General features: G+C 36.7%; 1 protein-coding gene across 10 annotated transcripts in view; it reads right to left on the reverse strand.

Moving 5' to 3' along the window:
- The window catches only part of RALGAPA1 (Ral GTPase activating protein catalytic subunit alpha 1), a 262,117-nt gene that overhangs the window by 70,362 nt on the left and 176,138 nt on the right, over positions 1-15,617 (reverse strand). For all 10 annotated transcript variants that reach the window (XM_045848431.1, XM_045848430.1, XM_045848425.1 and 7 more), the window contains one exon: positions 11,740-11,863. In XM_045848431.1, coding sequence (XP_045704387.1) covers positions 11,740-11,863 — 124 coding nt within the window. The remainder of the gene's footprint in view (positions 1-11,739; positions 11,864-15,617) is intronic.

A 15,617-nucleotide genomic window follows, 5' to 3' on the forward strand; every position in this document is an offset into this window, starting at 1 on the left:
CAGAAGAAAAATATCAAAATGCAAAAATTAAGTATATTTCAAATGTTTTGAACTACAATTCAATCTTTGCAAAGATTTTTAAATATCTTTTTTTCTGATTATAAATACAATACATACTAGTATCAAGGTTGTTGCACTGAAGGATATTTCCCAGACATCTGTGATACACAGAAGCAAACAACTTAAGTTTCTTTGTAGAAAATTAAAGAAATATTGGAAAAAAATGAAAACATTGCTTGTATCTCACGGTTCAAAGAAATGACTGAGGCAATGTTTTTAATAATAAAATCTGAATATCTGATAAAGTAGAGAATTATAAAAAACACGTCTTTATACCATGTGGCCATGTCTTTTAACCATCACTACCAGTTACTACTAATGAGTGAACAAATGAATAACAAATTAGTTTTTAAGCATTTACTACAAGACTGATTCAATCACAATATTTTTAAATTTATTTTTTTTTTACTCAGTAGTACATTCACATAATTAACAACTCAACAGATATACCAAAATGTTTCCTTCCCCATCTCCTGTCTTTGGCTACTCAGCTCTGCCAAATATCAATTTCTTAAGTATCCTTCCAAAAATGTTCTCTGTATACACAATTAAATTCTTTATGTGTATTTATACACACATAGTATACATATACAATTTTCTGCACCTTGCTTTTTTGCACTTATAATACTTTGAAATGTACTTATTAGTAAGTAAAGAACTTCCTCATTTTTGTTTTCATGGCTTTATAGAAGTTCATCATCATTTTTAAATTGTTCTATTTATTATGCTATTAAGGTTGTCCCACTTTTGCCCCATGTGCCCTGCATCAACTAGCTCCCTGACCCAGCTCACCCAGGCAATGCCCACACTGTTTTCCATGTCTGTGTGTCACACATATGTGTTCTTTGGCTATTCTATTTCCTAGGCTCTACATCCATCCCCATGACTATTCTCACGTCACCTATTTCACCCATACCTCCAACCTCCTCCTATCTGACAACCATCAAAATGGTCTCTGTATTTATTATTGTTTCTGTTCTGTTTATTTTATTGTATTATTTTATAAATTCAATTGTTGATAGATATGTGCTTGTTGCCATTTTATTGTTAATAATTTTGATTTTCTTCTTCTAAAAGACCCTTTAACATTTCATATAATGCTGGTTTAGTGGTGATATACTCCTTTAGCTTTTTCTTGTCTGGGAAACTCTTTGTCTGCCCTTCCATTCTAAATGATAGCTTTGCTGGGTAGAGTAACCTTGGTTGTAGGTCCTTGCTTTTCTTGACTTTGAATATTTCTTGCCAATCCCTTCTAGCCTGCAAAATTTCTTTTGAGAAATCAGTTGGCAGTCTTATGGGGGCTTCTTGCTAGGTAACAAACTTCTTTTCTCTTGCTGCTTTTAAGATTCTCTCTTTGTCTTTAATCTTTGGCATTCTAATTATAACGTGTCTTGGTGTGGGCCTCTTCGGGGTCATCTTGTTTGGGACCCTCTGCACTTCCCGTACTTGTATGTCTACTTCCATTACCAAGTTAGAGAAGGTTTCTGTCATTATTTTTTCAAATAGATTTCCAATTTCTTGCTTGCTCTCTTCTCCATATGGCACCCCCACGATGTGAATGTGGTAAACATGAAATTGTCCCAGAGGCTCCTTACACTATCCTCATTTTTTTTTTTTTTGGATTCTTTCTTTCTTCTTGCTGTTTTTTGGTTCCTTATACTCCAAATCACTGATTTGATTCTTGGCTTCATTTACTCTATTGCTGATTCCCTGTAAATTGTTTTCTATTTTAATTAGTGTATCCTTCAGTTCTGACTGGTTCTTTCTTATGGTTTCCATGCTCTCTTTTATGCTGTTGAAGTTCTCACTAGGTTCACTGAGCATCCTTATAACCAGTTTTTTGAACTCTGCATCTAGTAGCTTGCTTGCAGCCATTTTGTTTAGTCTTTTTCTGGAATTTTGTTCTGTTCTTTCATTTGGGCCATGTTTCTTTGTCTCCTCATTTTGGCCGTCTCCCTGTGTTTGTTTCTATGTGTTAGGTAGAACTGCTGTGTCTCCTGGGCTTGGTAGAGTGGCCTAATGTAGTAGATGTCCTGTAGGGTCCAGTGGCACAGGGTCTAGATGTCCTGTAGGGTCCAACCTGACTAACTCGAGGTACACCTACTATGTGGGTTGTGTACACCTTCCTGTTGTAGTTGAGCCTTGATTGCTGTTGGCATGTGCAAGGTCAGCTACCACCTGTATTCTGTCTGGGGTCATACAGTATAAGCTACAAAATGATCTGTGGGTGGGTGCTACTTGTGTTGGGCTTAAAGGTATCCAGAAGAAGCCAGCTGTGAACCAAGCCCAGGCATGGGGTAACTTAGCAACAGGTACTGAGTTCGCTGAAACCAGATGCTTCTTGTTTGAGATAATTTAGGAAATTCTGAATCATGGGCCAAGATGAGCCATTCGTATGAAAAAGCCCCTGGAAAAAGCTTGAGTGGAGTGAAAGTTGGGAGGGGCAAGCTTCAGGGAATCACCAGGGTGGGGCAAACAGTGCAAGCCAGGTTGATGGAGTCTCAGATTTGGCGCCTGAATGCTGGCTCTGTGGCTTTGTGGAGCGAGGGCTCAGAAAAGGAATATGGGCTTCTGGGAGAAAGCTGTCCCTCAGCTCTTGCCCTGATGCTAGACAATTTACTTTCTCCACATATGTCTCTGATGCTGTTCAATCTGCTGTCCCCTTGCTGCAGCTCAGAGGTAGTAAGTCTGAGTAAGTCTGTATAGAAGATCTTTAAGAAGAATTGTCAGGGAGTCCAGCAGTTTCTGCCTTCCACAGTCTCTATCCCTGCAGGTTTTTTACAGCCAGAAGGAATGGCAAGGTCTTTTCCTGACAGTGGAGCCCTAGGCTGTGGGGCCTGCTGTGTGGCTCCTGAGATGTCCCTCCTGATTTTTATCCTCCACATGTGGGTGGGGCCAGCCTGTTCTGTGTTTCTGCCCCTACTGCCAGTCATATTGTAGTTTCTTCTTTAATTTTGTACTTGTAAGACTTCCATTCAGCTCGATTTCTGATGGTTCTGAATGACAGTTCTATAGTTTAGATATTAATTTTGATGTGGTTGAGGAAGAAGGTGAGCTGTGTTAACCTACACTTCCGTCTTGACCAAAAGTCGGAAAGTTAATTTTCTTGAAATAATTTAAGTGGTCCTCTACTTGAAGTATGTTTAGGCCAGCTTTCCAATCTTTCGCTATTACAGTCAAAGCTACAGTGAATAACACTGGACACGTGTCATGTTGTACTTGTGAAAGTAGATCTGCAGGGTGAACACTCCCAAGTGGAACTGCAAGTCAGAGGGCATGTGCACTTTTGGTTTTGAAACCTACTACCCAAACTGCTCTTCACACATGGCACCAATAGTGTATGAGATATCTGTTTCCCCTCATACCCTCTCAAATATATTCTCAAACTTTGTAATCTTTGCAAACCTGATAGGTGAAAACAGTATCTTAGTGTAGATGTTTTGTTCTGTTTTGTTTCAGTGACAAAGTTATTTTCTAGTCACATATCTGATTAAGTAAAGGAGAAAGTCTCAGTTTAATGTCCCTTTGATGTAAACACCTCTGTAACACTTGCTGATCTCTGTTTTTTAAAAGAAACTTTATCTGGAGAGAATGGAAAATTCACCTGAAGTTTTAAGAAATCATAAAAAGGGATCCCATGTACCCTTTCCCCAGATTCCCCCAATGAAAAACTGCATTACAACCAGGATACTGACATTGATAAGGTTAATAGAGGGAAAATTTTCATCACCACAATAATCCCTCCTGTTGCCCTGTTACATGAGCCACACCCAGTTCTCTCCTACCACATCTCCTCCTTAAGCCCTGGCAATCCCTAATCTGTTCTTTACTACCAGAACTGTCATTTCAAGAGTGCTATACAAATGAAATTATATAGCATGTAACCCTTCCAAGCGTTTGGAGTTTATCCTGTTAATGATTTCAAAGTTTGATCCCACTATAGTTGAAAAAACACACAATATGATTTCAGTGCTTTTAAATTTGAAGTTTGTTTTATGGTCCAATATATGGTCTATCTTGGGTACTTGAATATGTGCTCTGATGTTGTCAGGCAGAGTGCTGTATGAATGCCAATTAAATTTTCTTGGTGATGGCATTGAGTTCTTCTATATACTTGCTGATTTCTGTCTAGTTCTCCCAGTTGTTGAAAGAGGGGTGAAGTCTCCATCTATAATTGTGGATTTGTTTGTTCCTCCCATCAGTTTCTATCAGCTTTGCTTCACATATTTTGCAGTTCTGCTGGTTGCTGCACACTTAGGATTGTTATGTCTTCTTGGTGGAGTGACCCTTTTTTGCTACACAATGTCCTGACTGTCTCTGGCTTCTTTGCCCTGAAGTCTACCTTATCTAATATTCATATAGCCACTCTGGCTTTCCTTTGATTAATGTTTGCACGATGTAACTTTTCCCATCCTTTTGCTTTCTATCTGCCTATATTGTTATATTTGAAGTAAGTTTCTTTTATATAGCATATGTGGGTTATGTTTTTAATCCAGACTGCCAATTTTTCAGTATATTTAGACATATTTAGCAATGACTGATATATTAGGGCTTAAGCCTGCCTTTTAACTTTCTGTTTTCTGTTCATTTTCAGGTTTTTTTTGTTTCTCTGTTTTATTTTTCTTGCCTCCTATGAATTACTTAAAATTTTTCTAGAATTCCATTTTTATTTATGATTTTTTTGAGCATATCTTTTGGGATATGTCTGTCAGTGGCTGCTCTTGGTATTAGATGTACATGACATCACAGACTACTGATGTTGTCATTTACCAGTCTGAGTGAAATATAGGAACACTACCACACTTTATGGCGCTATACTTTCCCTTTTTGTAATATAATTACCATGAATTTTTTAATGGCAATACATTTAGAAACACATCAGATAATAAAATAATTTTTCCACAAACCACCACCAAACATAATTAAGAAACCTCAAAAAAAAGCCTGGTGTATTTTTCTATATTTTTTCTTGCCATGCTCTTTCAGATGTTCTAAAGTTCATTTTATCATTTCCTTTCTGTTAACAGAACCCCTTTTAAGATTCTTTTAGGGTAGGTCTGCTGGACAGCTTACAAATTCTGTAAGTTATCCATCTGAGAATGTTTTGATTCATTCCTTCACTAGATACAGAATACTGGGTTCACAGATATTTTTCCCCAGCTCTTGAAAAATACTTATGTCACTTCCTCTAGCTCCCAGTTTCTGATGAGAATTTCACTAGCATTTTAATTGTTTTCCACTTATAGATAAGGTACAGTTTTTCTCTGTATGCCTTTGAGATTTTTTTTTTTGGTCTGTGGCTTTTGTAAGTTTAATTGTGATTTGATTTATCCTATTTGCGTTTCACCCAGCTTCTTTGATCTGTAGCTTTATTAGCTTTATTCTTGTTGCCAGATTTGGGAAGTTTTCAACATTATTTCTTCAAGTGATTTTTCAGAGCTAACCTCTGTCTCCTCTCCTTCCAGGACTCAGAAATCGGACAACAGGAATGCTAGATCTTTTGTCAGTCTCACAGGTCTCATTATCTCTAAGTCTATTCTCTTCCTGCTATTCAGATTAGTCTTTACTATTCTGTCTTCCAGTTTACTGATTCTTTCTTCTGTAAACCTATCTCCACCTGACTGTTGCTGGGTCCATCTCCTAGCTTTGTACTTGTTACTACGTTTCCAGTTCTAAAATTTCCATTTAGTTCTTCTTTGTATCTTCCATTTCTCATTCATTTCAACCATGGTCCTAATTGCTGAAGCATTTCTAGTATGTCAATTTAAAATCTTTGTCATCTTGCCATTTGCATCTATTGTCTTTTCATTCAGTTTGAGATCTTTCTCGTTCTTTGTACAATTTCTGATTGAAACCTTAACATTTCATATTATGTTATGAGACTATAACACATGTTATTTAAACCTCCTGCTTTAGCTGGTTGTTTTGTGACAGCTCCATCAGAGAAGCAGGGGCAGTGCTACTTTAGTATTAACAGGTAGAAGTAGAAACATAGGTTCCCTACTTAGCCTCTGTTGATACCTGGGCAGAGGTGATCCTTATTACTTACTGCTAAGTGGAGGTAGGAGTTCTGGCTTCCTATGTGGTGTCTACTAATGTTGCAGTGGGGGTGCTTTCATTACTGGTGGGTGACAGTGAAAGGTCTCATTCTGCACTCCGTCCCCTCTGACCTATACCAGTGGAGAGAAGCAGGGGTACCTAATTATTATTAGGTGTAGATGGAATTCTAGGTTCCTCCTGTAGTCTCCATTGATACTGTTTTGTGGGTAGTAGATGGGACTTGTTACCAGCTACCAAAGATGAAAATCTTGATTTGTCTTGCACTTCTCTGACATCATCTTATACTGCTCTGGTGTAGATTTAAGGATGCCTCATTATAGTCTCATGAGGGTGGAAGTCTGGGTTCCCTAAATGGCTTTAGCTGTCAGGGGTGGATTTGGGGTGGTCACAATATTTTCTGTGGTGTTTGGCTAGAGTAGAGCAGTTACTGTCTAAATGTTCTTTGCTTTTCTTGCGGTTCCTTTCCTGGACCCTTGGCTAGAAAGAATGTTTTATTTGCTTTTTTTTTCCTTCTGTGCTTGTTGATGTTTCTAGGCTTTTTCAGCTCCACGTCTGGGCTATATAAGGCAAGAAAACAAAACAAAACAAAACAAAACCTGAAACCCATAATCCTGTCATTTCTTGGTTCTGAAGTCCCTAGTTGGTCTGTCTTCTTTCCACCTTTCAGTCTTCTTATGCTTGTTTTCTATGTGACATCCAAGGTTTTTGTTTTACTTAGTGTGAAGAACAGGGAGAGTCTGTGTATTTGATCTTCCCAGAAGTGAAAGTTCCCACTGTACAACTTAATGGATTTTAGTGTATTCACAAATAAGTGCAGTCATCACCACAATCAATTTTAGAACATTTTCATCACTTCAAAAAGAAGCCCTATACCCTTTAGCTGTCACACCCTAATCATTCCTTATCCCCCACAACTAGCCCCAAGCAACCGATAGTTTACTTTCTATATATTTACACACACACACACACCTATTGTGGATATTTCATGTAAATGGACCATAAACATAGTCTTTGTGACTGGTTTCTTTCAGTTAGCTATGTTTTCTAAGTACACCCACACTGTAGCACATGTCAGTACCTCATTCCTTTTCATGGCTAAATAACACTGTTATAACACTGCCAAAGTATGGATATACCATACTTTGTTTATCCACCCATCCGCTGAAAGAAATCTGGGATGTCTTCATGTTTTGACTATTATACATGAGTAAGTTTTTTGTGGGGACATACACTTTCACTTCTCTTGGGTATATACCTAATAGTGGAAGTTCTTGTCATAAGGTAATTCAATGTTTTGCTGTTTGATGAGCTCTCTAATTGTTCTTCACTGCCACTTCACTATTTCACATTCTTACTGGAAACGTATGAGGGTTCAGACTGCTCCAAATCCCAGTCTACAGTTGTTATTACTGTACACTGATTTCTTGATTCTTCCCACCCTACTGAGCAGTGTCATACTGTGGTTTTCATTTGCATCTCTCTCATACGTAATAATGATGGGCATCTTTTCATGTACGTATTGGTTATTTGTACATATTCTTTGGAGAAATGTTTGTTTTAGGTCCTTTTGCATTTTTAGCATTGAGTTGTCTTCTGATTACTAATTTATATAAGTTCTTTACATTTTTTGCAATAAGAGACTTGCAATTATTTTCTCCAATTCAGTGGGTGGCCTTTCACTTTGTTGATAGTGTCTTCTGGAGCACAGAAGTTTAAATTTTAATGAAGTCCAATTTATTGTTGTTGTTTTTTTGCTGCTCATATTTTTAATTTCATATCTAGAAATTCCTGTTATTTGTAAATTGTACTTCAAAAAATCTGAAAAAATTCCCTTGTCAAATTTAAGGTCATGAAGATTTACCATTGCTTATCTTCTAAGAGTTTTATAGCTTTAGCTCTTAATTTATGTCTTTGATCCATTTTGAGTTTATTTTTTGTACATAGTGTGAGGTAAGAGTCCAACTTCATTCTTTTGCATGTGGCTATGCAGTTGTTCCAGCTCCATTTGTGGAAAGAGTATTCTTTCTTCACTGGATGGTTTTGACATCATTACTGAAAATCAGTTGAGTATACAGTTGGGAGACTGACAAAGACAGAGGCATAGGTAGATACGCTTCACCTCATGCACAACCAAAAGAAGGATAACAACCAATCTAAAAACAAAAAATAACCAGAACAGCCAGAAAATTGAATGGTGTGGAAGTTCCACAACCAAGAATTTAAAGAAGAAACATGCTATCAGAGGGACAGGAGGGGAGAAGACAGGGAGCTGGGACAGACAGGATGTGGTGTGGCTTAGCAAGATAGGAGGCAGCAGTAGTGGTGGCCAGTAGAAAGGACAGTCCTATATTCACTTGCCATGAAGGGAACAACTGGGGAGCAAGCTATCCCAGCCCTGGCCTATACCGCACACCACAAAAATAAAGCTTCATAACCTCTGGCTGTAAAAACCAGTGGGGGTTGGGGTGGTGGAAGAAACAGCTGGTCTCTTAGGAGAGTCTGTATAAAGGGCCCAGAGGGTCCTAGAACATACACAAACCCATACACTATGGGCATCAACACTAGGGCAGCAGCTGGAAGGACATCAGTCTCTTATAGGAAGAGGGGTAAGTGACTGGAAATGGGGTGAGAGCTGAGCAAGCAGCATTGTTCCCTCTCTGACCCCTCCCTCACATACAGTGCCACAAAGCTGTGAAGTGGGTTGCACTGCCTTGGTGAATACTGAAGGTTTTGCCCCTTACAACTAACAGTTACGTCAACATGGGGAGTCAAAGGAGCTCTACCTAATACACAGAAAGAAACACAAGGAAGATGCCAAATCAAGCAGACAAAGAAATATGGACCAAATGAAAGACCAGTCCCATATTCCAGAAAGAGAACTAAGTGACATGGAGATAGCAAACCTGTTAGATGCAGGATTCAAAACACTAGCGATCAGGATGCTCATAGAAATGACTAAATAAGGACACAAAATAAAGGAAGAAGTGAAGGCCTTACCTTAAGTGAAACAAATAAAAATATACAGGGAACCAACGGTGAAGAGAAGGAAGGTAGGATTTAAGTCAACAATTTGGAATAAAAAGAAAAAATAAACATTCAACCAGAACAAAAACAAGAATTCAAAAAAATGAGGAGAGGCTTAGGAACCTCTGGAGCAACCTTAAACATTCCAACATCCAAATGATAGGTATGCCAGAAGAAGAAGAAAAAGACCAAGAAATTGAAACTTATTTGAAAAAAATTATGAAAGAAAGTTTAACCAATTTGGTCAAGAAAATAGACATATAAGTCCAGGAAACACAGAGTCCCAAACAAGGTGGACCCAAAGAGGGCCACACCAAGACACGTCGTAATTAAAATGCCAAAGGTTAAAGATAAAGAGAGAATCTTAAAGGCAGCAAGAGAAAAGAAGAGAGTTACCTAAAAAGGAGTTCCCATAAGACTATCAGCTGATTTCTTAGAAGAAAACTTGGAAGCAAGAAGGGAGTAGCAAGAACTATTCAAAGCGATGAAAAGCAAGGACCTACATCCAAGATTACTCTATCCAGCAAAGTTGTGAAGAGCAGATAAAGCGCTTCCCAGACATGGTAAAGCTAGAAGAATTCATCATCAACAAGCTCTTATTGTATGAAATATTAAAGAAACTTACTTAAGAAGATGATAAAAACTATGAATAGTAAAATGACAACAAAATCACAACTGTCAACAACTGAATCTAACAAACCAAAAACAAACTAAGCTAACAACTAAAACAGGAACAGTATCACAGAAATGGAGATCACATGGAAGGTTGGAGAGGGGGAGGAGGGATAGAGGAGGGAAGGGGAGGAGGAGGGGGGAGAACAGGGAAAAAGATACAGGGAATAATAAGCATAAATGGTAGGTAGTAAAATAGACAGGGGGAGGTTAAGAATAGTATAGAAAATGGAGAAGCCAGAGAACTTATATGTATGACCCATACATATGAACTAAGGGGTGGGACTGCTGGAGGCTTGGGGATACTGGGTGGAGGGGGGCAAAGGGGAAAATATGGGACAAATGTAATAGTATAATCAAGAAAACATACTTAAAAAAAAAAGGAAATCAATTGACCATACATGTGTAGATTTATCTCTGGAACCTAAATTCTATTCCATTGATAGATATGTCTATTTTGATGCAAGTACCACACTGTTTGATTAGCACTGGTTTGTACTAAATTTTGAAATCAGGATGTGTCAGTACTCCTAATTTGTTCTTTTTCCTATGTCCCTTGCTTTTACTAATACTTATTACCAATACTTTTCTGTTTGTTTTTTTTAAACATAAAATCTATTTATAATGTTCCTTTTTACTTTCTAAATCAATTTCACATACATAATCTCAGCTGAACTTCATATCACATCTGTTGTGTAAAAAGGTATATTACCTATGAGAAATAAGCAAATAAACCTCGATAGCTCAAGTGACTCACTTAGGATGAAATAGCAGGTTAGGAAATACTCAGCCATAAAAATATATACTGAACACTAAAGGTGTATTTATTAGACATTGTGCAAGGAATTGGGATTTAGTAAGAAAACACAATGAGGTGAAAGTGCCTGCCTTCTAGTAGCTTCCAGTCTAGTGCAGTAGTCTTCAACAATTCTGCTCATGTATTCTCTACATGAATTTTGAGAAATTATGTATTAAATAGACAACTATAATGAAAATTTTCAACATAAGTTTAAACTGTTATAAGAGATATATTTCTAGTATACTGTATGTTACATATGTGCTTTAAATATATTTTCATCAAAATCTTAGAGCCATAAATTTGCTGATATAATATGTATAAAATGTCTGCTATTTATGACATATCAGCCCCATCAAATTCACTTCCCGTTAGAACATGTCTTGACACTTCATCTTTCAATTACAATAAACATATTAATACAAATCTCTGTGATAAATCCCTCACTTCTGAGTTATAATTCTAAGATAGATTTGACACAGGAACCTTGATATAAGTTGGCTGCCAGGAAGGCCTAAAGTGCAGTATCTTTCCATATTTATTCCTCTGCTTTCAGAGACACTCTCACTCAGGAACATGCCCTCTTGAATGAGCTATCTTTTTTTTGGTGCCAAACCTTCCGGGGTAATGTAAAACTTGGGTGAGCGAGTGGCAAGCCTTTTTTTTACAAAAATAAAGGATAGAAAAAAAAGAGGAAAGAGACTGCAAAAGGATTCTAAGGCACTGATTTCAGTAAAGTTGAGAATCTATCTGGAAACTAATCTCAGCTAAGCATGCTGGCGTGCCCCCTAAAAAGCCTTGGAATAGTCCTAAGAATATTCACATCTTAGTTTGAAGACTACCAGTTTAGTGGTCACAACTGTGAAGAAAATCCAGATCGCTAAACCTATGCATTTCATACTCTCTGACAATATACTGTGTTATAAAAGAGTCAACAACTTTCCATTCAAAACGTCAACTGCTGCTGTCTTTGCAGATGAGATACAAGGCAGAATCAATAACAAATTCATTGTATAGTTATTGAGTCTCTTAATATAATGCTTCTAAAATAAGTTAGAAAGAAAAAAGGAATACCAATGCTTCCAAATAGAAACAAAATGTTATTTGGTATAATTTAACAATAGTACCTCCCAACCAAGACCAGCTACGAAATCTTCGTATGCTTGACTTCCTCCTGTATTGGTGAGAATGGAATGTTTATCTTCTTGTCCTTCAGCAACATAAAATACTGCGATCTTGTGTGTCTCCCGGCTGTAAAACAAAAGATTATACCATTCATTTAATCATTACTTTATCCATTCATTCATCCAATACTTATGTTCTATGCACAAAGTATATGGCAATAAAAAGATAAAGATGACTTAAATCTTATAATCTTATAAATCTTAAATCTTAAAGATTATAAGGTTTATAAGATTTATAAATAATCTTATTTAATATGTTTATTAAATGTTTCATAAATCTTATTATATGTATTAATATGTTCATAAATCTTATAAAATGATTTAAATCTTATAAAAGTAATTATAAGTAAAAATATAAAAGTTCAAAAATTGTCACTGGTACAGAAGAAAGGCAGGATTACTTCTGACTGGAGAAACAGAGAGAAACTTAAAGAAAAAGGTAGTATTGAGATAGGCGAAGGTAAGTAAGAGTTAATAAGTGAAGAAGAAGAAGTATATCAGGAAAGACACATAGGTTTGGGCACATGAAGAATCTGAAGAGTTGCATGCTATAGAATGTGGCTGAATCCCAGAGTTAAAGGAATTTTGTTTTAGAAATAAAAGAAGAAAAGAGCAAAGGCAGCTGGTTTCGGGTGGCTGATGCAGAAATGGGGCAGGCTGTGAGACACTTGAAAAATTGTGTGTGGCTTTGGGCATTCTCTTGGAAGGTCGTTTGTATTCTTTTTTCTCCTTGGTCCACATCTCAGGATTCTGGGCCTCAGTATTCCCATCTGAGAAGAGTGCATGGAACCTCCCCCTCACGCCCACCCACACTCCAGGGTGATGGGGCAAACTGAGGGTGTGTGGCTTTGATATATCCAATAAAGGTGAACTACCATCTGATCCTTGTGGCTCCCATGTGGCTCCAATTCTGCCTTTGAAGCAACAGAGCACATGTACTACATGTTACAAAACCTCTTTATCTTTGCTGCCCATCTCTGCAAACAGGTGGCTAGATTGTCAACTCCAGTATTCTACTACATAGATATCTACCATTATCATTCTCCTGATAAACATTAAGACTATTCCCAGGACATCGGGTCAAGATGACGGTGTAGGTAAACGTAACTCACTGTGGAAAAAGTTATATCATGCAAACGTTAATCAAAGGAAAGCCAGAGTGGCTATATGAATATTAGATAAGGTAGACTTCAGGGCAAAGAAGCCAGAGACAGTCAGGACATTGTGTAGCAAAAAAGGGTCACTCCACCAAGAAGACATAACAATCCTAAGTGTGCAGCAACCAGCAGAACTGCAAAATATGTGAAGCAAAGCTGATAGAAACTGATGGGAGGAACAAACAAATCCACAATTATAGATGGAGACTTCACCCCTCTTTCAACAACTGGGAGAACTAGACAGAAATCAGCAAGTATATAGAAGAACTCAATGCCATCACCAAGAAAATTTAATTGACATTCATACAGCACTCTGCCTGACAACATCAGAGCACATATTCAAGTACCCAAGATAGACCATATATTGGACCATAAAACAAACTTCAAATTTAAAAGCACTGAAATCATATTGTGTGTTTTTCAACTATAGTGGGATCAAACTTTGAAATCATTAACAGGATAAACTCCAAACGCTTGGAAGGGTTACATGCTATATAATTTCATTTGTATAGCACTCTTGAAATGACAGTTCTGGTAGTAAAGAACAGATTAGGGATTGCCAGGGCTTAAGGAGGAGATGTGGTAGGAGAGAACTGGGTGTGGCTCATGTAACAGGGCAACAGGAGGGATTATTGTGGTGATGAAAATTTTCCCTCTATTAACCTTATCAATGTCAGTATCCTGGTTGTAATGCAGTTTTTCATTGGGGGAATCTGGGGAAAGGGTACATGGGATCCCTTTTTATGATTTCTTAAAACTTCAGGTGAATTTTCCATTCTCTCCAGATAAAGTTTCTTTTAAAAAACAGAGATCAGCAAGTGTTACAGAGGTGTTTACATCAAAGGGACATTAAACTGAGACTTTCTCCTTTACTTAATCAGATATGTGACTAGAAAATAACTTTGTCACTGAAACAAAACAGAACAAAACATCTACACTAAGATACTGTTTTCACCTATCAGGTTTGCAAAGATTACAAAGTTTGAGAATATATTTGAGAGGGTATGAGGGGAAACAGATATCTCATACACTATTGGTGCCATGTGTGAAGAGCAGTTTGGGTAGTAGGTTTCAAAACCAAAAGTGCACATGCCCTCTGACTTGCAGTTCCACTTGGGAGTGTTCACCCTGCAGATCTACTTTCACAAGTACAACATGACACGTGTCCAGTGTTATTCACTGTAGCTTTGACTGTAATAGCGAAAGATTGGAAAGCTGGCCTAAACATACTTCAAGTAGAGGACCACTTAAATTATTTCAAGAAAATTAACTTTCCGACTTTTGGTCAAGACGGAAGTGTAGGTTAAATTCTTTCCTCACACCGAATACAAAAATTAAATCAAAATCAATCATAGTTCTAAATACTAGGTCTAAAACAAGTTTACAAAACTATAACATTATGACAACTGCACATGAATACTCATAGCAATATTATTCATAACAGCCAAACAGTAAAACCAATACGAATGTCTACCAACTGATGAATGAATAAACAATATGTAGTATGGTTATACAATTATTCAGCAACAAAAAAGTGAAATAGAGACATAATACAATATGGATGAACTTTGAAAACACTGTGCTAAGTCTATAAAAAAAGACCACATACTCTTTTATATAAAATATACAGAACAGAAAAATATATAGATACAGAAAGATTAGTGTTGTCTAGAGCAGGAGGTTTGGAGTTGATGTTTGGTATAATGGGGATTGCTAACAATGGATATGTGGCTTCTTTCTGAAGGGCTAAAATATTGTAAAGTTAGACTGTTGTCTTACTAGACTGTTTTGTTATACACAAAATCCTGTGAATACTGTAAAAACACATACACTATAATGAGGAAATTGTATGGTATGTGAATTACATTTTAATAAAGCAGTTAAGAGTTTAACTTAGATGCATGATCTATATGTAAAGTCTGATCCTGGCAGAAAGAAAACTCAATGTTCTCACTTTTCTATGTAAAAGATTGTCAGTAAGAACTCATAAATCATAATTGATGAAACTGTGAAGAACTGGATAGAAACGTTCACCTAATCCCATATAAATCCAAAAGCTGAGAGAAATTTATGTGCCATAATGGAAAAAATATAGAACATAAATCTTTAAAATGCAGAAGCAAAAGAGAAATTACCTTCATATTATGTGTCCTTCCTACAATTCGGCTGCCTTTTATGTCAAATCTTAATCTTTCACCATTCCTTCTTATTTTTCTACTAACTACTACTGCTAAAATGTTTGGTGTACTCTCATTAGATTAATATGCACCCCAAAAGCGAATGAGAAAAAGTTACTAGAGAAAAATAAAATTAGTGAATTTAAAACTACAAATATTCTATGAAAACATGCATAGTACTGGCAAAATGTTATGAGCATACTATGGAAAAATTCAGAGCGAAATCTGTTAAGTTATAAGCACTTCTGAATCCCTGTATATTATGTATGCTGCAACAGAAATACTAATACAAATCATTTTGAGATTTAAAATGTAAAAATAGTGGTTAAATCGTGAGGAACAGGAATCAGTTCATTTAGTCAAAGAAAATAAAGGATCCATAAATAATCTAGGTAGATAAGAGTATAAACAAAGTAACTTTTCATTTATATTCTTGCTAGTCCTCCAGATAAGGAGTTAGGCTTATTTCTACATTTCTTGGCTTAGC

Source organism: Phyllostomus hastatus, unplaced genomic scaffold (assembly GCF_019186645.2).
Source record: "Phyllostomus hastatus isolate PE091 unplaced genomic scaffold, TTU_PhHast_1.1 phas_contig_62, whole genome shotgun sequence".
NCBI lineage: Eukaryota > Metazoa > Chordata > Mammalia > Chiroptera > Phyllostomidae > Phyllostomus > Phyllostomus hastatus.